General features: G+C 38.9%; 2 protein-coding genes across 4 annotated transcripts in view; one reads left to right on the top strand and one right to left on the bottom strand.

The window, feature by feature from the left end:
* LOC145523580 (uncharacterized) overlaps positions 1-12,193 on the top strand; it is a 44,405-nt gene extending 32,212 nt beyond the window's left edge. Inside the window, exons 2-6 of the transcript XR_014066727.1 lie at positions 7,810-7,966; positions 9,061-9,147; positions 9,246-9,453; positions 11,660-11,762; positions 12,108-12,193. The gene's annotated coding sequence lies outside the window, so the exon portion shown is untranslated. The remainder of the gene's footprint in view (positions 1-7,809; positions 7,967-9,060; positions 9,148-9,245; positions 9,454-11,659; positions 11,763-12,107) is intronic.
* The window catches only part of LOC145523577 (hyaluronidase-4-like), a 34,422-nt gene continuing 16,175 nt past the window's right edge, over positions 6,684-24,930 (bottom strand). Inside the window, exons 3-6 of one of the 3 annotated variants that reach the window (XM_081534136.1) lie at positions 21,699-21,753; positions 16,550-17,550; positions 10,337-10,426; positions 6,684-8,756 (exon numbers count right to left, since the gene is read on the bottom strand). In XM_081534136.1, the coding sequence (XP_081390262.1) occupies positions 8,355-8,756; positions 10,337-10,426; positions 16,550-17,503 (1,446 nt within the window). In that variant the 5' untranslated portion in view covers positions 17,504-17,550; positions 21,699-21,753 and the 3' untranslated portion in view covers positions 6,684-8,354. The remainder of the gene's footprint in view (positions 8,757-10,336; positions 10,427-16,549; positions 17,551-21,698; positions 21,754-24,930) is intronic. The other 2 variants (XM_081534138.1, XM_081534137.1) reach the window with 2 other exon arrangements.

Here is a 24,930-nt window from a genome sequence, read left to right as displayed (position 1 = left end):
TGCTTAAGAGCTCTTAACTCCTGCAATGCAGGAGATCCTGGTTCAATTCCTGTGTCAGGAAGATCCCCTGAAGAAGGAATAGGCTACCCACTCCAGTATTCCTGGGCTTCCCTTGTGGCTCAGCTGGTAAAGAATCAGCCCACAATGTGGGAAACCTGGGTTCAATCCCAGGGTTGGGAGGATCCCCTAAAGAAGGGAAAGGCTACTCCCTCACTCCAGTATTCTGGCCTGGAGAATTCCATGGACTGTATAGTCCATGGGGTCACAGAGTCGTACGCAACTTTCACTTTCAAGAGCTCTTATATATCAGAGAAATGAGTGTTTTGTCACATGTCCCAAATGTGTTTTTCCAATTTGTTTTGACTTGTCTATGGTCTTGTTGCCATGCAAAAGGCAAGCTTCTTTTTTCATGTTTTTTTTTCCTAAATATTTGGAGAGTAAATGAGACCCAGTTGGTATCCCCTGTATCAGACCTGAGGCTGAGGGTTCATGTGCAAGTTATTTGTGAATCCTTCAGGAAGGATTTTCAGGAAAAAAACCTCTTAGAGAATGAAAGCCCCAGAAGAAAGGGCATGAAGCTAAGAAAGGGTGCAGCTTCATGTACAGTCCTGCAGGAGGCAGCATTAGCCTGACCATATCAGGGATACAGGTAAGGGCTGCAGGAAGCAAACCGCACTGAATGGGAGGGAGGAGGGAAGCACAGTGAATCTGGGGGAGGGGATACACAGCAGACAATAGAAGGGACCTTGGGGGAATCTTCCAAGTGTCTGTTAGCATCGGGTGGGTCAAGAGTCAACGAAAGGATAGAATTAGAGAAGTTCAAGCCCAGCGTTTAATTTCAGTGTGGATATATCCTAGTATTTACTTGTGATTAATTGTTAAATTAGATGACAGAAGGAATCCACCCAGTCAGGACAATTTAGTCCATCCCACGTTAGCCACTAATGATTAATCATGTCTAATGCATTTTCTCCTCTTCTTCACCTCTTTCTGGATTTCCTCAGTCAGGCCTGATGTTGACAAAGTTATGGGGAAAGTCAGTTCTCAATAAGTTGAAGGCCAAATAAGTCACTGTAGATGTTGATCTTGAGAGTTTACGAAAAGAGGTACTGGATTGAAAAGAAGATGCTTGTTATCAGTTAAGGTACATGGAATTTGGTCCTGCACTATCACTCATAAAGGACATCCTTACTATATTTTTGGAGTAATTAGAAAATAGTCCCTGATCCTGATTTTAATTAGCATCACAGATTATTTTCTTTTTTGAAGGATGTATAGGGTCCACTAAGTAAATGTCTTCGTTTCCTTGTGGAGAAAAATTTGATCTTGTAAGGTATTAAGTAGAGAGCATTGAAAGACTTATAACTCTTTTAGTGACAAACAGCTTTATAGCAGAAAACATTACCCAATTAGGCCCGGTGCCCTCTCTCAAATGTCACTCCCACTTATGCCCGTGTGTGTTTATGCAGATAAGTGATTCCCTAAGGAGGCTAAAGATTGGGTACACATAGATAATGACTACTAATGGGTTTGGAATTTTTTGTTGGGGGTGATATCAGGATCAGTTCAGTCACTCAGTCATGTCTGACTGTTTGTGATTCCTGGACTGCAGCACACCAGGCTTCCCTGTCCATCACCAACTCCCAGAGCTTGCTCAACTCATGTCCACCTGTCAGTGATGCCATCCAACCATCTCATCCTCTGTCGTCCCCTTCTCCTCCTGTCTTCAATCTTTCCCAGCATCAGGGTCTTTTCCAGTGAGTCAGTTCTTCATATCAGGTGGCCAAAGTATTGAAGCTTTAGCTTCCGCATCAGTCCAATGTTCCAAAATATGATGGGGTGATGAAAGCATAACTCTGTGAATAAACTAAAAACCATTAAATCGTACACTTTAAATTGATGTAATATGTGAGTTATATCTCCATTAAAATGTTATAACTTTAAAAATTCTTTCTGAAGGAAAGTAACACAAATTTTGACACATAGAATTCCCACACACTAAGATTAACAAAATACAAACTCATAATCAAAGGTTCGGCTTCCTGGATGACTCAGCAATAAGGTACCCATCTGCAATGCAGAAAATGCAGGAGTTGCCATGGGTTTGATCCCTGGGTTGAGAAGATCCCCTGGAAGAGGGCATGGCAACTCACTCCAGTATTCTTGTCTTGGAGAATCCCATGGACAGAAGAGCCTGGCAGGCTACAGTCCATACCGTCACATAGAGTTAGACACAACTGAAGCAACTGAACACACAAAGTTGCCAAACACACAAATAAATAAACTACCATGACTGAGGTCAGCAAGAATTTAAGATGTAATAGCTACAAAGTCATTCAGCATCTTGAGAAGCAGTGAGTCTGACAACTCTTGTCCCTCTCTTCTTTTTAGAGCAGAGCCTTGAACTATCTGCCTCCAGAGGGAAAAATAAACTAATATTTTTTAAAAAGGGAATAAAAGCAGATTTCTTAAATCCAGAGGGAAATATGGATTGCTAGAAGATAGGAAAATTAAAATCGACAAATGCTCCTAGGTGAAAAAGTGTGGCCCCCTATTACAGTAGGTGTACAAACAGTGCAATCATTAGAAGATAAGAAATACATTTACTATATATATATTTTGTCTTGACAAAAGATTGTAAGTTATTTGGGGGTTACAATAAATTTGATTGCAGAAAATCCCTTTCTTTCAGTATCTGAATAGAACAAAATGTAATAAGTGGAGGAGGTCTTCCCTGGTGGTCCAGTGGTTAAGAATTCGCCTTCCAATGCAGGGGACATGAGTTCGATCTCTGGTTGGGGAACTAAGATCCCACATGCTCTCAGGGCGACTAGGCAGCTACTGAGCCCACGCACTCTGGAGACCACGCCAACACAAGGAGAGAGAAGTTCCAGTGCAATGAAAGATCCAGCATTCTGCAGTGAAGAGCCGACGTGTCACAGCTAAGACCTGACACAGCCGAATAAATAAATTAGTATATTTTAAAATGCCGTAACTGGTCTCAATAATGACCTAACACTTCCACTTTCCGGACACAGAACAGAGCACCCTGTTCTCAGTTTGCACAATAAGAGTGGTACTTGAAATGAAAAATTGATGGTTCTTGGGCTCGCAGAGAGGAACAAAGTGTCAAGATCATAAACGAACATTCAGTAACATTAAACATTTTCCAAGTTCTTAAGATTAGTAATAGAGACAAAGGAAGAAGTAACTTTAGTCCTTTCATAGAAACAAAAGGGATAATATTAATACGAGCATTCACTTTTGCAAAATATTTTCCCAGTATTAGATTTTATTCTATAATTTTAAATTATAATAACAATAGAGCTGCTGCTCAACATTTAGAACAAGCAAATAGCTTAAAAATTGATAGCTCTATATATCACTTTATATTTGATGTACATGCCTTGGTAATTGTTTCCTCTGGTTCCCTTTCCTTAATGAGATTATTATGTCCTTGAACTTAGTTGGCCAGTCACTTATGGCTTTTATATTTGTGTACTTTAGAGTTATATCCCCAGTAGATGCTTAAGAAACTTTAGATTAGTTTGGCTATCTCTGGGAAGTCTTTCTAAAATGTAATCGGAAATGTGTGAGATTGAGTCTCCCTCAATATGATCAGAGAGAAGTCAAAATAAAGCCTAAACAAAGCATTTGTATTTTAGGCTTCTTTTGACATTAGCAAATAGAGAGCTTCCTCATTCCTTTCTAAGATGAATGCTATCCCACTGTACTACTGAAAGTGCTTGGTAATACATTTGGTAGGGGATTTCTATGTGGGAGGTATTATGCTAAGTATTTTATCTACTTGATATGATCAAAACTGTATCAAAGGGGAAAAGATACCATTATGATCTTCCTTCTGTCAAGGAGAACACTGAAGATCAGAGAGCCTGAACACCTTGCTGTTTCCATAAAGGGAAGTTAGGACAGTCCCAAGAAGCTGTGGCCATCATTAAGCAGCTTTTAGAGGTGGAAAATCCCATGGACGGAGGAGCCTGGTAGGCTGCAGTCCATGGGGTCGCTAGGAGTTGGACACGACTGAGCGACTTCACTTTCACTTTTCACTTTCATGCATTGGAGAAGGAAATGGCAACCCACTCCAGTGTTCTTGCCTGGAGAATCCCAGGGACCAGGGAGCCTGGTGGGCTGCCGTCTATGGGGTCACACAGAGTCGGACACGACTGAAGCGACTTAACAGCAGAGTGGATTTCCTGTCTAGCAGCATTGAGCCAAATTAAACAGAATTTCTGCAGCTGGGAGATCTGGAGACTGACAGCATAACCAGTAGTCACAGCCCAAATTAATAAACACGTATTAAGTTCATGGTCAAAAGCTGAATGGATATATTTGGATTCTGTTGCAACAAGAGTTATGGTGAAGAGAAAATGTAGCAACTCAGAGTCCAGATTGCTCTCTTTTGCAAACTGGTTCTTTGACTTTGCCTAGTGATTTATTCTCTTCAGGCCTCAGCTCTTCACAGGGGAGTTGAACTATGTGATTTCAGAGGCTCATGCACTAGGAAAAGAAGAGAACAAATAACGCTGGAGAATGATTTGCAGTAACTCACTATCAATGTGCAGAATTTTTTAAAAAACCTGTAACACAATCCAGAATCACTGCTGATGGTGACTGCAGCCATGAAATTAAAAGACACTTACTCCTTGGAAGGAAGGTTATGGCCAACCTAGATAGCATATTTAAAAGCAGAGACATTACTTTGCCAACAAAAGTCCGTCTAGTCAAGGCTATGGTTTTTCCAGTGGTCATGTATGGATGTGAGAGTTGGACTGTGAAGAAAGCTGAGTGCCGCAGAATTGATGCTTTTGAACTGTGATGTTGGAGAAGACTCTTGAGAGTCCCTTGGACTGCAAGGAGATCCAATCAATCCATCCTAAAAGAGATCAATCCTGGGTGTTCATTGGAAGGTCTGATGTTGAAGCTGAAACTCCAATACTTTGGCCACCTCATGCGAAGGGTTGACTCATTGGAAAAGACCCTGATGCTGGGTAGGATTGGGGGCTGGAGGAGAAGGGGAAGACAGAGGATGAGATGGTTGGATGGCATCACCGACTCGATGAACATGGGTTTGTGTAGACTCCGGGAGTTGGTGATGGACAGAGAGGCCTGACGTGCTGCAAAACATGGGGTTACAAGAGTCGGACATGACTGAGCGACTGAACTGAACTGAACACATTCATAACTTTCACTGATTCAGGTTTCTGAAATACTCATTTATTCCTTCACTCAGGTACTTATTGGGCACCTACTGTGTGCCAGGTACTGTACCAAGTAGTGTTCTGGCAGTGAACAAAATGAAATCCTCATTTTCCTAGTTTACATTCTAGTAAGAGAAGACAGAAAATAATATAACCTGTACTATGTCAGATGGTAATCAATGCTAAAGACCAGAAAATGAACAAGGGAAACTGATGGTAAAGGCAAGTATCCCACCACAGTGCACTCTAGCCTCTTTCCTGAACATACCAGGCCCACTCCCAAATGTGCACTTCTGATACATTTGCCTGAAATACCCTCCCCCAAATATCCCCACAGCCAACTCCCTATCATTCAAACAGCATCTGCTCAAAGCCACCCAACATATGAAAATCCACCCTCCCCAACTCTGTTCTATCTTTCCCATAAATCTTAACATCTGATGCAAACTGCTTATTTGTGTGTTCCAAGTCTGTCTTCCCAGAAAGACTATGAGCTCTATGAAGGCAAGGCCTTTTGTTTTATTCAGGATATATTTCAAAGCCCAGAACAGTGTCTGATGAGAAGTAATGTTTCATATATTGATTAATGTACAAATTAATTAATAGGTGAATGAATGAATGAATTCGAAAGATGATACAGAAATTGTCTTCTCTGCTGAGGGGCTGATGTTGTTGTACAGTTGCTCAGTCCTGTCTGACTCTTTGCGACCCCATGGACTACAGCACGCCAGGTCTCCCTGTCCTTCACCAACTCCCGGAACTTGCTTAAACTCATGTCCAACTAGTCGGTGTTGCCATCCAACCATCTCATCCTCTGTCGTCCCCTTCTCCTCCTGCCTTCAATCTTTCCCAGCATCAGGGTCTTTTCTAATGAGTCAGTTCTTCGCATCAGGTGACCAAAGTGTTGGAGCTTCAGCTTCAGTCTTTCCAATGAATATTCAGGATTGATTTCTTTTAGGATTGACTGGTTTGATCTCCTTGCAGTCCAAGGGACTCTCAGGAGTCTTCTCCAAAACCACAGTTGAAAAGCATGGAATCTTCGGTGCTCAGTTTTCTTTCTGGTCCAACTCTCACATTCATATATTACTACTGGAAAAACCGCAGCTTTGAGTAGCCGGACCTTTGTCGGCAAAATAATGTCTCTGCTTTTTAATATGCTGTCTGGGTTTGTCATAACTTTTCTTCCAAGGAGCAAGCGTCTTGTCATGTCATGGCTGCAGCAACCATCTGCAGTGATTCTGGAGCCCAAGAAAATAAAGTCTGTCACTGTTTCCATTGTTTCCCCATCTAGTTGCCATGAAGTGATGAAGGGGATATATAGTACAAGTTTGATATTTAAAAATCAAAATTTAAGGAAAATTGCTATATCCAGATGTGACCTTAAAATAATTTAAGTAGTATTTATGAAGACTATGATTAGCATGAAAACTGTAATGTATGGATAAATGAAAAACACAAGATGCAAAGATTCGCATGTATTTTTATTTACAACCATGTTTAAAAAAGTGTTTTTAGAAGAAAGGTTAGAAGGAAATATACCAAAAGTTGCCAGTATATATTATAGTGATCATAGGTGATTTCCATTATTTCTTCTAGTTACAAATTTTCTATAAGGTTTCATATCTTTGAAATGAAAATTAAAGACTGAAAATTTTTAAAAAGTTAATCTACATGATGCTACCTGTCTTTAGCGGTGTTATAAAATTTTTTTATTTGATTGTATTTTACATTTAGAAAGTAGACCTTCACAGTGTCACAATGTCAGTAACCCCTGACAAGCAAGGACCCAGAGTTGAAAAGGGCACACCCGTATTGTCTTTCACAGAAAGACAACAGAGGCAGAGGCGGAGGGTGAATCAACTCTCATGCCTTCCATAATAGCATCATACCTCCTTGAGTTTACCTTACAAGTAGATCATCTCCGAAAGAAGGAAATCCTATCAACTGAAACAGGCCTTTCAAGAGAACACATGCATAAGTTATTATATGTAGAACATAACATCTGAAAGACAAAATTGCCCAAGACTCTTGTTTTTTCCGAAGCGTTTCCATTACTTTGGTGGTCAAGAAAGCTAACTGAAGATCAGCAACATGTATTAATAGCTGAAGTATGCATGGGATGTGTTATCCCATTTATTCCTCAGAACAATTCACTGAGTTAGGAATTATATTAACAAATTCCAGATGAATAAGGAGTATGAGTAACCTGCCCAGAGTTACAAGGCCAGAAGGATAGTGAAACAGTGATTCAAATCAAATTTAAACTGATTCTAAAACCACTACTCTAAACTCATATATGGGGACCAAAATATTGAGTATTTCTTAGTAGGATCCCTTCACAATTGCACTTCTGGGTCCCTTAAATGTTGTTGACTAAAATATTTTTATGAATGATTGTGGGTACTAGCATGGCTCCAGATTCTACGTCTAGAGCAATGTCAGCCTAGGCAAGCATGAATACTATCCTGAAGTCTTTCACTGTATCTACATGACCAGCGTCTGTGAGGGAGGGACTCATGGTGGGTGAGAGAGGCGCCATGTTGGAATCGATGTCTTCACAGGGAGTTGACTACAGCTCCCCTTGCCTCAGGTCCTGTGCCCTTGTGAGAAGTTACATCAGCCACTGGTTCTGCACTCATCGAGCCCAGGCAAGGAGAAGAAGCCGGAAGAAGTCTGAACATAGGCTTGAACGGGAATTCTGCATTTGATCCTCTTCAATGGACCAGATGACCAGGTCACATCCTGAGGTGACACCATTTGTTAAATCAGATAATTGCTTAGTAATATATACTTAAGGAAATTGCTAGCTGGAAAACCAGTCTTTGAACTCCATAACTTAATATTTATGTGTATACTTTTATGTCATGTGAAGACTAAAATATATTAGTTTTAGGTTAAATACAGCTTAAACCTTCCAGTAAGGAAGAAGAGTGCATTAATTTTACTCCTGGATCTGGCTTCTTAGCCAGATTGGAGCCAAAGAATGCAGTGCTTCCTGTTTATATCAAGTGACACACATGTCTACTTATAGTGCCTCTCAATGGATTTCATGTGAGAAAAAAACTGTCACAACTTCCATCTCTTCCCTAAGTGATGACTCTAGAGGCCACATAATTCCCTTTAAGTTCAATTATCTCACCACTGACTGCTCTGATAACCTGTGGAAACCAGCAGACACAGTGTGAGTAGTGAGCCTGAAAAAGAGGAAAGCCCAGAGCAGCCATCAGCCATCTTCATTTCTCTGCAGTCAGCCCCTTGGTATCCCTGATAACAATGACAGGAGAATCTCTCTGCCAGCACTGCCAGGTCTGTATCAGACGCTCTGCCTTTCACAGTAAATTCTCCATCCTCGGAGGCCTCTATGTGGTAACTCGCAGGGTTCAGGTGAAGGTAATCAGGCATTTTCCACACCTTCCTTATGCATCTTCCGTTATTCCTGCAGACATGAAGGCTGCACACCTCAGCAGCTCTGGTCACATTGACTATGTAGCTCCCTAAATCAGAGCTCACAAACTGCTTCACCTTTGTACAGTTGCCCTAGAAATGTAGAAACAAATGGGATTTAGTGTTTTTTTCTGGTACTGGTAGGGTTGGCACATCTAGACCCATAAGGCAGCTCCTTGAACTTGATTGAAACTTAATGGCTTGGTTCCTGCCCGTGAAGTCTTAGGCTCAGGAGCTGTAACACAGGGGACCCAGACCTGAAAAACTGAGAGATGGTCGTGACAGAAGATGGACATTAGGTTACCATAGGCTAACTGAGCTTGGAAATGGGCCCCAACGTCAGCATCCGTGACCATGCCTTCTTACAGTTTATATCCTTGTTTCTTCTTCCTTCTAGATCCCAAGTTAATCGGTGTGAAAAAAAAGAGGAACAAGCCCAAATTTAGAAATCATGCTGGAGTTCTGTCTTCTGGCCACCTTTCAGGTGTGTGTACCTTTCAGGGTTATGTTAGAACCTGAATCCTCCTGTTCTACCATATTATTGTTGACTGTCAACTGGACCCTTCTGGATTTTCCTTTTAGTTATTCTCAAATATCTGCCTCCCTGGGACCTAGCCACCTCCGCACAGTTCAAACACAGGGATGTCTAGAAGGCTGACCAGGTCATTTGTGCATTCTTCCTACCGTGTGTTCTAAACGGAGGCCACCTGGTTGTGTACCCAGCTTCCTGATGACCATCTTTTCAGGAACCACATGGACTGGAGTGGAAAAATCACAGCTGGAGAGTCAGGTACTGATCCTTTCAGTGTCTACCTAATTCCCATATGTGGGCAGAGGAGACTTTAACTTTATATTGTCACAAATAGTTTCATGAGCAACATCTCAGTAGCAATAAGGTAAGCATGTGAAATTAAAAAAAAATATCAAATCACCATGAACATGCAAAAATTCAATTCAACAAAATCATTGAGAAAATGAGAAGTATAATTCAAAGCAAAATGTATTACACTATAGAAATATGACCAGAGAGCATCTGGAAATACAGAAGAGATTGCAATTAATGTGGTTTGGAGAAAACTAGAAAGACAGAATAGATAGTATTTGAGCTGGAAGAAATTTGAAAAAATATAAATCTTACTTTAAATACTATTAATTTTTAGTTAAATATCTCCATGGAAGAAAAATAAGTTCAGTGTAGATATTAAAAATTACTATCTGATTCCATTTTTAAAAATATGCTATCACACATTTTATATAATGGCTAAATGTAAGGGCTCCAGAGTTGTACCATTTGTGGTTAGTGGCAGCTTCACCATTAGCGAGCCTAAGTAGCTCTTACACTCATTAGATTTCCTTCCATTTCCTCATCTATAAGTGAGGATAGTAGTCCCTACCTCAAAAGAGTTTTATGATCAGTGAGCAAATCCAGAACAAAAAAAGCACTTAGTACAACCCTAGCATATAGTAAATATTCAACAATGGTCAGTATTATGATTAATATCTTAGCAGAAGTTCACCTTTATTGCACTCCGTCTATGTATCAAGTGCTAAATTGGACTTTAATCATAAAACAGGTTTCCTATGGGAGACCTGAGAGATCTGATTAAAGTTTCACTGGAGAACAGAGCAAGAATTTAAATAATAGTAACTACACCCCTAAGGTACCGTCTTACCTCAGATGAAGTCAAATTCATGTCTCCCCAAATAACAATGCCCGCAGCTCCCAAGGCAGCACTTTCTCCAATAGTACTGATTAGATCTTGCTAGATTGAAGACAGTAGAGTTCATGATTCATTTGAATATAAAACAACATGCCAGGAATTAGGATTGGAGGCTAAATTCAATAAAATAGGATGACCCTATTCTCTAACTTCTTAGAGTAATGCAAATGTTATAAATAAATAAACCAGGGCTCAGAAATTATACTCTATAATCATACAGAAAGCATATTAAATATGTTTTTAAAACATAGTTTGCCAAACAGGATATTAATTTTAAGACAGCCTGTAAATATCCATTAAAAGTTGTTTAATCAAATTACATGAACAGAGGAACCTGGCAAGCTACAGTACATGGGGTCTCAAAGACTTGGATACAACTGAGCAACCAGTACTTTCCATCAAAGTTGACTAGGGGCATACACACACAAATCAACTATATGACCTGGAAACAGAATCCAAAAGTTTTCCTTCTCTAAATGTGAGGACTGCCTTGCATTCATCTCAGCCAAGTTCCCTTTTCAGTTTGCAACTCTCCTGAAAACTGTGCTTCTGCAGTGGCTCGGGGTCGAACGGGTGGGGGGTGTTATTTTCTATTGGAGGGGTTTTGTGTCATTTGGATTCTCTGTCTAGGCAAAGGAACACAGTGTTAGAGATCCATAGGATCTGATTCTATCTGGCCCTTATATTTGGTCCCTGAAATTATTTGTAGTTAATTATTTGTACCTGATTAATGGGTTTATTTATGATTCATCCAGTCAGGGAAAGGCCACTGGGATTTTTCTCAATATGGTTAAGGTAGATGAAAACAAAATTTCAGCAGAGAGAGTTTTGGTTTTGTAATCCTAAAGGATTACTGTTTTAGGGTTTAAAGATTAAGATGAATCTAGGTAATTTCAGAGGGAAATTAAAACTTGAATGTGTACAGTTGGCTTCATAAATTAAGTTTCTGCAGTTGATTTTCTAAATAAGTTTTCTATATTATAATATATTCTCTCATTCTTTTGAATGCTATGCATTAACCTTTTACTCCAAGGATTAATTTCCGTCAGTTATGTGCTGGAAATATAATTGGGCAATCTGGTAGAAATTAAAAGCAGAACTTTAAATGGTGTTTTACCTTGGGTATTTTATATTAATATCAATACTTGAGAGAGATGTCTCCTTACGTGCACTTTTATAGTCCACTAGATGAAAGATTTTACAATCTCAGTTTTCAAAAAAAAATTTTTTTTTTCTGGGCAATTTTCTGGTAATTTTGGTTTAATTTGTTTTCAGGTTCACATCTCTTTCCATTTCCCAGGACCACGATGTCTGCTGAACAGATCAGAGATGACATGACAGGAAGGGGAGGAATTTTGTGAGGTTCAAATGAGACGGTGTAAGTGAAATGGTTTTGAGAATTATCCATGATATGAGAAATACTGGAAAGAGGAGGAGTCAGCAACGCAGAGCCCAGAATGAGGACTCTGCTGGGTCCAGGTCCACCACCTCTTTTAACAAAGACCTAGAGGAGCAGAGCTTCCTCCTCCACCCACACTGAAGCTTTGCTGAATATAGAGACGTCATAGCCGCACGACGTGGCCAGAGGGCCAAATCCCCTGACACTCCCCCATGATTTCCTGTTGTGTGTATGTTACCCCTTAGCTCCCTCACAGTTCTTAGATATTCTGTTCTGTTTTCCTTTTTGTTTTTTTCTCACTCTTTGCTCTCTCTGCCTTTTCAGTTTTGGAGGCTTCTACTGAGATATCTCCAAGACCAGAGAGTCTTTCCTCAGCTGTGTCTAGTCTAACAATAAAGTCATCAAAGATATCCTTCCTTTCTGTTACAGTGTTTTTGATTGCTAGCATTTGTTTTTTCATCTTTCTTGGAGCTTCCATCTCTCTGCTTACGTTGTCTGTCTGTTTCTGCATTCGTTCTGCTTCATCCATTAGAGCCCTTAGCATATTAATCATAAATGTTTTAAATTCCTGGTCTGATAATTCCAACATCCCCGCTGTATCTGAGTCAAGCTCTGGTATTTGCTCTGTCTCTGCAAGTTGTGTTTTTGCCTTTTAGTATGTCTTGTAATTGTTTCCTTGATAGCTAGGTATGATTTAATTTTTCTCAGTAAGTAGATAGCTCATACTAGGTAAAAATGAAAGTGTTAATCACTCAGTTGTGTCTGATTCTTTGTGACACCATGGACTGTAGCCTGCCAGGCTCCTCTGTCCATGGAGGTTCTCCAAGCAGGAATACTGGAGTGGGTTAACATTTCCTTCTCCAGGGGATCTTCCCAACCCAGGGATCAAACCCAGGTCTCCTGATTGCAGGTGGATTCTTGACCCTCTGAACCAAAAGGAGCAGCTATAAATAGACCTTTGGTAATATGCCAGTAAGGTGTGGGGGTGATGGAAGACTTCACTGTCCTATGATTAGATCTCAGTCTTAGTGAGGCTTTGCCTCTGGACTGTGAAGCTCACAACTGCCTCTCAATTTTTGCCCCTACTCCCTGTTAGGCGGGACAGGCTGGCTAGATGGGGCTAGAGATGGGTATGTTCCTTCTTCCAAGTGGAAATCTAGAACCAGATGGAGTTGAGTGTTTCCTTTTCTGCAGATCAGTTATGTTCTGGTAAAACCTCAGCAATTTGGCTGTGGTTAAACAGCTTCTCCTAGGGGTGGACCTTGTGCAGAAGAACAGAATGCTCTGGAATACTCAGAATGGTTCCTCTTGTCCCTCACCTATTAGATGCGTGAGGGAGAGTTTCTCCAATATTCACTGGAAGGACCTAGTGAGCTCCTACAGGGGAAAGTGTGCTCCCCTAGACCCCGTGCCCGGTGCCCCTGGAGCTTTTAATCTCTCAGTCTTGTTGTTGCTGAGCCAACAGCAACAGTTGTTGCAGTTTCCTAATTACAGTTCAGGTTTCCCTACTCTGTCAGTGGTCCCCACAGAGGTTTCTGCTCAAGGGTTTCTGATCTGGTAAGCTGGGTCTCCCTGTATTCACCTGTCTGTCTCTCCAGATTTGAAGGCAGCAATTTTCCCTGTGTGTCCACACTTGTCTTATTATTCTAAGAAGAGCTGATTGCTTTTCAGTTTGTTTAGCCTTTTATTTACTGGGGCTGAGTGGCAACTTGCAAGCTTCTTACCTGCTGAACTGGAAACAAGAAATGGTCCATGAATTCCTTTAGTTTAAGGCTTTGTCATCAGAGGGAGGGGGGAGGCACAGAATTTACAATTCTTATTTATATGTGGTTGATCCATATGCAGTAACTAGGGAAACTACAGATGATCATGGTGAAAGCTACCCATTCTGAGGCTGATATCAGGAGGAAATGTTGGTTTCTTTCCAATGTGTCACTGAGAGTCATTATCAAAGAGAGTTTATTGGGAATGATTCAAAATGGCAAGTCTTCTAGCATGTTGACTGGAGGTAAGGAGTCAGTAGATATTTAGGCCAAATACTCTTAGTGACCAAATTAGCTCACTGTCATCTCGTGGAGAGCAGGGTGCTGAGGACCAGAAAAGCAAGGACACTACTCAGTGCTGGAAGTCACAAGTAAGATGCCTCTAGGAGTCAACTGGGACCACCTGAGAGCTGGGCCAGAGTGAGGTCACACAAAAGGAGAAGTAAATGAACAGCATATGACAAAATAGCACCACATCTTTCAGCTCCCAGCATGTTGTAGGGCTGCCTTGCCCTACCCGCGATTTTCTGCTCAAATCAAGGTTTTGGAAATAGAAAGCAGGGGCACACAGAGGATTCATTCTTTACACTTGGGTTTCAGTCCCTGAAGTTTTACCGCAGTGCACGTAAGTAAGGAGCCCACTGTGGGGAGCTGGAGCATCACTAATGAGCTCCCTTTGTGTGTTACCAGAGGGAATATTAATTACAGGGAGAAACACCTTTAAATCAATAACCAAGAAAATCCCTTTTGTTAATTTTTTTAAAGCACAGCATCAGGTGATATCAGCATTGCATTTATATATGTGGTTTAGGCAATCTATTGTGTGAAATGAGGTTTTACAGCCCCCATATAATGGCTACTGACTGAAATTTCATTCTTACATATTCCTCTTTCAAGTTCAAGGCTCTGATACTCATTAGAAAGTGAGCAGCTATACCAGATATATTTTTCTAATGCTTTAAATTTCCATTTTTATCTTCTCACTTTTCATAATGTTTCTCCTAGGTAGGTAAGGCAGGTAATATCGTGCCATTTTGTAGATTAAGACAGTGAGGCACCGAGGTCTAGAGAGAGAAGAGATTTGCTACTTATTGATAAACTGTTTTTCTAATCCTAATTATATTTGTGTACACATGCACACACACATTGTAAAATGCAGATATCTTCAGGAGGTCAGAAATGGAAGTCATTACTAGTATTTACAATTTGGTATAAGTGAATATCAGATTTTTTAAAATATATGGGCAGATTTTTATGGAAGATGGAATAAATTGGTGGTTTGATGTTTTCAAACATGAGGAAATACCTTACCATCCAGAAAGTTTACAGAATGATACCATGGGACTCACAAAGAAAATTGTTTCAGGGTGAGACTCTAACTATTGTTCCTTATTCCCTTAGAACAGTACATCTCTGAGGCTGTAGTTATTCAAGAAAGAGCTTACCATCAGCTTGCAGAATGCACAGAATGTACCAATTGTTTAAACTAACTTTTAAAATGAACACTTTGTCCTTCAAAGTTTATTATTTCTTCCAAAAGTTAATGTGTTAACACTAAAGGAACGAACTTGCTTGAGGCAAACACTGAAAAGCAAAAGAAGTTTCATAGAAGAAGATGTTGTTTAACTCTCAATTCTAGAACTTTTCCTATCATTCTCAATCAGTTGTTGCTGATTATCCTAGGTAGTATGACAATCAGTTTACAAGAAAGAATTTTTTTCCTTACTCATCTCATCAACAGTGTCAGAGGCATAGTGTTTACCAAATCCTGATGATTCGTGTCATTTTCCTTTCTGAGGAGTAAGCTCTACTCTCTGTCTGCTCCATAGATACCTACTGGTCATGGTAGAGCCCTCACTAGGGTGTTTTCTGAACCTCTTCCTTTGGGTGCTTAATACCAGGACATCTTTACAGTTTAATACATGCTGGTGAGTTGAAACTCATGATGGTGGTTAAAAAAATATGAATGATCTCCCCTAGTGTATAGCAATATCTGAAGACACCTCTACTCTGCAAACGTGAAGGTGAACCAGGCTCCAGCCTCTTCCTCATAAAAAGTTTATGCTTGGAGAAGTTTATTCTTCTGCCTGGAGAATCCCATGGACAGAGAAGCCTGGCAGGCTACAGTCCACAGGATCACAAAGAGTTGGACAGGACTGAAGCAACTTAAGTTTAGCTAGCTTCATCTATCTTAAAAGTGACACAGTTTTTGTGAGGTCTTTGGCTACACATATGACCTGAGTAGAATAAATAGAACAAAACTTCTATTTGTAAGTTTTAACCTAGAGTTACAAAACCATCTACTCGTAATGAATTTATTATTGAACTCAGAAATTCATACCACTCTTACCAACTTTCCCTGAGTTGTGGTCATAGACTCACGAATAAACCAGATGGTTAAATCTATATGGTTACCTACTTTTAGCAGATTTGTAATTCCCTTATACCCTTAAAAATTATTTTAATTTTATTTGTGGAGAAAAACATAACATTTACTATCTTAGTTATTTCTAAGTATATTCATATTGTTGTGCCTCCCTTATGCCTTTTATCAAACCTGCTATTGTGCGTTAAAAAGAAAATACTTTTCTTCCCTTAAGATTTTTAATGGTGATGCCAGCAGCAGAAATGCCTACAATTCTGCTTCCACACCTATGAGGAAACTATTCCATTTTACAGTATCCTCTCTTATTTTCCAACCTGTACACCCCCAACCATTTCAATAACCTTTTCAAGAGAACAATCAAAGTTGGGGAACAGAAGTAGTTACTGACATTGTACTTTAACCCGCTTCCCTACATACTTTGTTCCTTGAAAGACTGATAATAAATAAGATAATCCAGTCTGTGTAAATGGAGGATCTGAGTGGATGACTACTCAAAGGAGGAATTATGCTCCTAATAGACTACTATTTGAGAATCCTTCAAAGAGCATAATTAACAAAGCAAGGTCTCTTTCAGAAATAAGAAGAAATCTCCTTATCTTTGGCAAGAGGCGTCTTACCTTAGAAAGAAAAAGTAAAGGTTGGTCTCTGTAGCCTAGCCTTGTGTAGACAAACACAGGCAGGGCATAATCACGGAATGTCATGGTAGAGATCCTCATGGATTCATACACCCGAAATTGCGAGAAACGCAAAACGTTTTCACTGTCTCTGGATGATCTCCTGACACCAATAGAAGGATATAAAGCAGCACTGCTGTTCCAGAGCCAAGAGAGCTCATTGTTCCTCACAACTTCTTCTTCTGGGCATGACCCAGTATAGTTTGGGCCATAAACATTATAATTGTGGCAATCAGGATACAAATAGTACCCCCAAAGGCCTTTGGGTCTGCTCTTCATCCCCAATTCAATGGTTTCCTTCATGAAAGCTTTTGCACTTTCTTCAAAGGTTGTTTTGGCTAAATATTCAATATCAGCAGCTGATACATTCTCTTGCATCTCAGAAATAAGCTTTCTTGACTTCTGTCTGTAGATGTCTTTTGTGTTCCAGTTCCTGGCCCACTGGGGTCGCCAGTATTCCCAGTCTATAACAGCAAGTCCACTGAAATCTTCAGAAGGGATGTAATAACTGATATCTTGGTCAGCTTTTTCCAGATGTACCTGCAAACTTATGTTCTGGGGGAGACCCCCGTTAATGGGAACTCCCTGGGGTGTATACCATGGATAGTATCCCAACCTGTTGACATAAAATATAGTGACGTTTTGCCCCCTGGCCCTGGCCAGCGGACTTCCAATCACCTGAAACATTTTTAAATTCAGCCTTATATTATATTTTATCAAACACTGATCTGTTGGAGCATTCCAGGCAGCGATAAAGGGCTTTCTTTGATAAACTGGAAGTCGGGCAGGTTTCAGGGAAGAGATAGACTTGAGAATGAAAAGTATGAGTAGCCATGATGTGAGATGTATTGGTTGAACAACATAAAACCTTAGCTGTCCTTCAGATAATGGTTTCATGATGAGATAAGAATCTTATCTTCCACTTTAATATCACTCTGGAAGACCTGTGGAGAGATGTAATTTTCTGTTAGTGATAATTTTGAGGAAAAAGACTTAAACACATTAGCTGGTTATTTATTATACTTTTTATATATTATATCCAAGTGCATTTTATTTAAAGGTCTTAAAGATCCCTACAAATAAATTGAGACACAAAAATGATTGCAGTGACCCAGTTTCTATTCATGGGCAAGCAATGCAATTCAACAAACATTCATGGAGCATCAGATGCTGTGTCCAGAATACAAAATGACTAAGATGTGGTCCTTGCCTTCAAAAAAATCTTATGATCAAATAAAGGTGTAAACTAGTATTCACTAGCATTTTGAAAACTCTATCAAATCTCAGGTTCTCCTCTTAGGTCTTGAATAAATATTTATTTAATCTTATAAAGCTTTCATTATTTCATTCAATAAGCCAAATGTATGGGTGCTTTGCTGGCCTTCCTTGCAGCTAGGGTGCTGATATGTGACTGTGGCCAGGTCACTTATATTTATCCTACTTTAGACTTTGAATTGAGATCTTGGGAATATCAAAGGGGCTAAAAGATGGTGCCAGTGATAACAGAAATTCCTGTGTCCAGGAGTGGACACTTGGGGCATCCAGAATATGATATCCACGGTGTGAACGTTAGGTGGCAGCACTGTGCTCATGGAATAGTACCTTTCTGCTCAGGTCAGAGAGGTTTTGTTTTGGTTGCTTCCAAGCAGAAACTCAGACAGAAATGCTTTCCAAGGAAACTGTGGCTTGTATTTCTCACAGCAAAACTTATCACCATGGGCTGCATGTTGTATGTAATTATCATTTTTAACCACCAGGTGTCACCAGCCAAACCTTATAAGAGTTCTCAGACCTAGCACACTGAAGTAAACAAAAATTGTAAGTAAGACTTTATTCAAAGATATTTAAGAAGTCTTAAGTTAATGAATGCGCTTCCCTGGTGGTTCAGACGGTAAAGAATCCACCTGTAATGCAAGAGAACTGGGTTTGATCCCTGGGTTGGGAAGATCCCCTGGAGGAGGGTGTGGTTACCCACTCCAGTACTCTTGCCTGGAGAATCCCCATGGACAGAGGAGCCTGGCAGGATACAGTCCATGGGGTGGCAAAGAATCGGAAACAACTGAGCGACTAAGCACAGCCCAGCACAAGTTAATGAACATGCGCAAAATATCAGTTTTTAAGATCTATGGAGATAGGTATTTTCCTCACCCATTCATTGAATATATATCTGTATTCCTCTTCACTGCAAAGATAAGTAAGATTACTTAGTAACATGAAATATACTGAAGGTATAAATTATGGTTGGAAGAGAACGATATTTTCAAGGGGGTGTAATTTTATGAGTACAATGAGAATTGTAGTCTTCAAACTGCCCCTTATCTTTGAATTTTTATTATATTTTGCCTCAAGATAACAAAAAATGAATGCACATAAGGTGGTACATTAATAGGAAAAAAACTTTTCCTCTCAGTTTATGTTAGAGAGGTTTACATATGTATACAGAAAAAAAATCTATTCTCCCAGAATGCTTTCGGCTTTTGCATTTATTCAAAACATCACTTTCCACTGATTATTGTTCCCCCTTTGGTCAGCTACCTCATCACTGTCACACTACAATCTTCATTCATTTACTATAAAGTTACCAAGTGGTTCTTGTCTCCTACCCTTGGTTCATTCTTCATGAATGTTCATCTTTTTTTTCCAGTTAATGGGAGGTGCACATTCCATGTCAGTCGGCTGGCAGACCTGATAAAATGTGCAGGTGGAAGCGAATACAGGCAAAATAAAAAGGAAAATCCATTGCCTGTGTCTTCTGCTAGCTGTTTGTCTTGTGTTTCTGCTTCCCACACAGGCAGGTCATGGCACTGGTATCCTCTCAGTCACTCTCCTGATAACCATGGCTTGCTGGGAGGAGACTCCCTCACCGGGCACCTCCAGACACTTTTTCCTTGATGTCCATCATCAAGGGCCTGGTTAAATAAACCATGGCTTTCCACACAATGAAATACTATGCAGCTGAAACAAAGAATGAGGTTTCTTCTCCTTATCGATAAGGATATTCACTAGGTTTCATAATTATTCTTTAAGGTATATATTTGTTTTATGTATATGTCTTACAATATACTTAAAATTTTTTAAAAGCTAGATATGCATATAATGCTGCCATTATTTTTCTGAGAAAATGATATATACATGTATATATAAGTATGTGTAGGCCATGGTGTCTGAAGGTAAAGAATCTGCCTGCAATGCAGTAGACCCAGGTTTGATCCCTGGGAGGAAGATCCCCTTCGAATGGCTGCCCACTTCAATATTGTTGCCTGGATAATTCCACAGACAGAGGAGTCTGATGGGCTACAATCCATGGGGTCGCAAGTTACTGAATGACTAACACTTTATATATGTAATGTGTATGTGTAGATATGTGATATGTGTACCAGGGAGTATCTCTGGAAGAATACTCAATTATATTGTTTGCCTCCAGGAAAAAGACCTTGTGGCTGAAGGAGAGAAATGGGCAGAGGTGGGATGAGATTTTTGTGGGATGGAAACTTCTGTTTGGATTTTGTACTATGTTGATTTAGCAGCTATTCAAAACCACCACTCAAATTAAAAAAATAAATAAAGTTCTTTGGAAAAGAGAGAAGTGGTACATTAATACTGACTGTAAGGAATCAGGCATAACTTGATAAAAAAGAAAAAGGTAACATTTGAGTTTATTTTCCTACAAAGATCATTTTTTATGAAGTTATTTGAAAAAATGGTAGGTTTTTCTGCAATATGGCAAGAAACAGCCCTTTTCAGTAAATAAGAGGGGCTTTTTTTGTAGCTGTAGTAAATAGTATCAGCCATGTAAGTTCAGTTACCACTCTATTCTGACACATGAATATTAAAAGCTAATTTTAGGTTAAATATTTGTGGAAAAGGAAAACTAACAGTAGATAGACCTGGAAAAATTGATTAGTATTATTACTTTCTACAAAAGGCAATGCACAGTACCACGGTATCATTTCTTACAAGTGAGAAAATATGCTGTAGAATAATAGGCCTTCTCTGATTGTAAACAGTGCAAAGCTCTAGTCAGAATGATAGAAGTATTCAGAGAGATTGAATATGAAAATTATGCTTGGAGTGTTCTTTTTATTTCCTTGCCTATACTTTAATTTTGGTGATTTACCCAACTAATTTAAAATAATTTAGGGAATTGGATTTTACCTATTCAACCTCAGATCATTTTTTTCTTGTGTTTTTTTAAGCACTTCAATCTGCTGTATTTTGTCCAATTGTACCTTTTTGACAGAAATTGACTTCTGACCTTTTTTTTAAAAAAAAAAACTTCAGTTTTTATGACATTATTTTTATTTGTTATTCTTCCGCATGCCCCTCTACCATAAATCTTATCCCAAACCATATTTCTTTCCTTAAGTTCTGTCCAACTACCCTGATGTGTTTACAACACAAAATAAGGAAATTTCAGTGCAATATAAAAGAAGTCAGGATGGAGCAGTGATTAAAATCTTAGAATCCAGGACCAGTTACCATCAGTCCACTAGGAAAAGTTTCACTGCCTCACCTATTCAATTTTTATTTATATCATTTCAATTTACCTTCACAGCATATCACAGTACTGTATTTCCAGGAGGGTAGGGACAAGGGTATGATGATAAATAATAATAGCATTTTATATATCTAAATATAGTATTGATATCTATCCTCTGTTTCTCAGCTTTTGAAATTTATTCTTGTGAACTTAAACTCTAATTTTTAAATATGTGACTATGGAATGGAATCTAGCCCATCACACCTTCTTCCATGCCTCTCTGCAACTTTATAGCCTTCTGATTGACATTTTCACACGGGACAGATTTTCTAACCAAGATGGCAATCCCTCAGAGTTGAATTGCTCTCTGGACATCTCACCACTATGGCCTGATTTCCTGATACTCGGTCGATACATACCTGAATTTGCAGTGCCCTTTGGCATTGCAGCTAATATCCTTGTCAACCTTTAGTAAACTTGCCTATAAACCGTCAAACCCATTACAGTTAAGCTTTCTGAAAAGACGGTGGTACATAAAAAAGTAAACATTGGAGAAATTATGTTGGCATGTATTCTTCACTTTTCAGGTTTGGATAGTACATGCTTAGCTACCTGGATATCTCATATCTCCTTTTAAGGCTCCTGGCTTCCACTTCAGGTACACGTGCTGCATGAAAGATAAAGTTCTTAATGTTGCAACTGAATGTGCCAGTCAGCCTGAGCTCCATCACATTTTAATAAGAAATAGTATCCACAATTGTGAAATTATAGAAATTATGCTTTTTAAAAAAATCATAATAAACTGTTGAAACACCAAATATAGTAACTAATTAGTCATTAATTTGTATGAATATGAAAAAAGATCATTATAGAACTAATTCTCTACTGTGGTTGCCCATTCACATGATAGAAATGTGTTGCACTTTAAATTTAGTAAAGAAAGTTGAGTTTATACATTAATTATATACTAACCATAAATGTGAAGTAAATGCTTTTTTATACAATGAATTTTTAGTTCCTTAAAAAGTTTATTTGTTCAAGACCATTAATTGTATGCAATTACACAAACCATAGGGGCTTCCCCAGTGGCTCAGAGGTAAAGAATCTGCCTGCAATGTAGGAGATGAAGGTTCAATCCCTGGGTGGGGAAGATTCCCTGGAGGCAGGCATGGCAATCCACTCCAGCATTCTTGCCTGGAGAATCCCATGGACAGAGGAGCCTGGTGGGCTACAGTTCTTTGGGTCACAAAGAGTCAGACACGACTGTAGTGACAGCATGCACACACGTGCTTAACAGAAACCATATAACTTGAAAATATTTTGAAATACATTTTAGTTTCCAAATGTAACCTTTAGAGAATTTCCTAATCCTATAAGGAAATTTGGAAATATTCTAGTCTTAGGATCTGGGTTGCACTAAGGCTGCAACAAGTTTATTCTGGAATGCCGGGACAAAGGCAGAGTAATTTCAGCCTAGGATAACAGCTAATTCTTTTTTTTACTTTACAACATTGTATTGGTTTTGCCATACATTGACATGAATCAGTCATGAGTGTACAGCCAATTCTTAAACCACCCAATATAATAGGAAATGGTGGTCCTTGAAAATTGGAATGTGTTTTTTTTTTAAATATACTTGATGAGAGGGAATTCGATTAAGGATTTATTGATTTGGATCTATTATGAACGTTGGACCGATGCTTAGGTGAAAAAGTTCAGTCTGTGAGAAAGACAACTGAAAACTGTTCCTGTTAGAAATTCAAAGCATCTGCAATTCTATTATATGTATAAAAATTCAAGGAATGTGCTTAAGGAGACTAGGTTCCAACAAACTAGTAATTATAGATGATGATGTAAGTATAATAACTAAATCTAATTACTGGATTTGCTAAAGTTTTTCACAAAAAAGAATCAGGTTCCCATGGAATTTTATTGCTAAGAAAATATGGTATATATTATGATTCTCAAAAACAGTATAAAGGACATTAACCCTAAATCTCTGAACATGAAGTTTTTTATAGCTTGTTGTTTTTTAAATATTTTTGGCATTCTCCACTTAACATCTTTTCAACTGCTTTTCTCCTGATTCTATGTAAACATTAAGAATACATGGCTAAAGGCCTGCCTGAAACGCAGGAGATCCGGGTTGGATCCCTGGGTCGGGAAGATTCCCTGGAGAAGGAAATGGCAGCCCACTCCAGTTCTCTTGCCTGGAAAATCACATGGATGGAGGAGTCTGGAAGGCTACAGTCCATGGGGTCGCAGAGTCAGACGCAACTGAGCGACTTCACTTTCTTTTTTAACAAGGAACCTACTTTCTGTCATCAGACTGAATTCTAATTTATAGATGAGGCTGAAATAAATCATGTGAACAAACTCTCAAGTATTTTTACAATATAAGTATTTATTAGTAACATGAATATCTTACTAATGGTTCTAGATAGAAGTTCATTGTTCAGGAGCTGGCAATGATGGAGTTAGAGAGGTCATATTTAACTCCCTAAGCTATTTTATTCGACTCATAGTTTTTCAAAATTTTCACTTATCTTTAAGGAATGTAGCCACTAAATTCGGAGGAGGCAATGGCAACCCACTCCAGTACTCTTGCCTGGAAAATCCCATGGACGGAGGAGCTTGGTAGGCTGCAGTCCATGGGGTCGCAAAGAGTTGGACATGACTGAGCGACTCTACTTTCACTTTTCACTTTCATGCATTGGAGAAGGAAATGGCAACCCACTCCAGTGTTCTTGCCTGGAGAATCCCAGGGACGGCGGAGCCTGGTTGGCTGCCGTCTGTGGGGTCGCACAGAGTCAGACACGACTGAAGCGACTTAGCAGCAGCCGCAAGAGTAGCAGCCACTAAATTAGACAGACAGCTTTTTACTCCATCAGGTAATTTCTTGACTTTAAGATTTACTCTCTCCTACAGATTAAATGATTTACCATTTGTCTTTCTCATATTCTTTTGGTACTTGTTCTTTCTTTCCTGGAAAATCTAAATCTATGTATCTCTATGTATGTATATATTTACATCCTCTTCTCAATTACTGATTTTCTTATATGAAGTGCCTGTTGATTTTCATCTCTAAATATCCAGTCCCTTTATTAGTATTTGGAAAGAAAATTTAAAACCTATTTTTATTCTTTCAAAATAACATCTTCTGAACCATTTTAAATGTCATATGTTTCCTAAAAACTGCAATAGGTGTTCCAAATAAGCGTTCTCTAATACTATCCAATACAGTAGGTATGATAAGTATGTAACATATCTTTTAAAGTACACTTTTATTAACAATCATGCAAAAATAAAATCTTTATCAAGTAAAGAAATACATTTATATTCAAAGAAAAACATTTAGGTATATAAAGTGAGCTTGAGGAATTCTTCACAGTTACCTGTTATAAAAAGTATTAACATTGTGGCTCTCTCATAAAGCCGTATGTGCTGTCTTATATAAGTTAGTTTACTAACCTGCTTCAGAGAATACATTCTGATGCTATTGTAAGTGAAGTACTAGGTTATGATAACCCAACATAGCGCAAAAAGATGCTTTTCAGAGAAATTGTGCATGTAGAAGAGAAATGAAACAAGTTTTGTATAGTTATTAATGTGAAAATAATCCTCAAATACAAATTTATAGTAAACAACAAAAGAACTGGAGTTTAAGTTCTATGTATCAGTGACAAATGTATTTTTTACAATGTTAGGTTCAGAATAGCAAGTTCACGTTCTGAAAGATACTGAATTCGGGAAGTAAACAAAAATAAGTTAGGCTATAAAAGAAATTGGGGTATACCAAGAAGTGAAACAAAAGTAGTTTTCTTCTAAACTCCTCTGAGAGAGT

The sequence above is a fragment of the Giraffa tippelskirchi genome, chromosome 10 (assembly GCF_054371585.1).
Source record: "Giraffa tippelskirchi isolate mGirTip1 chromosome 10, T2T-mGirTip1v1.2.pri, whole genome shotgun sequence".
In the NCBI taxonomy this organism is placed as follows: domain Eukaryota; kingdom Metazoa; phylum Chordata; class Mammalia; order Artiodactyla; family Giraffidae; genus Giraffa; species Giraffa tippelskirchi.
The sequence above is the reverse complement of the archived record's forward strand: the minus strand, read 5'-3'. Positions and strand labels throughout refer to the sequence as shown.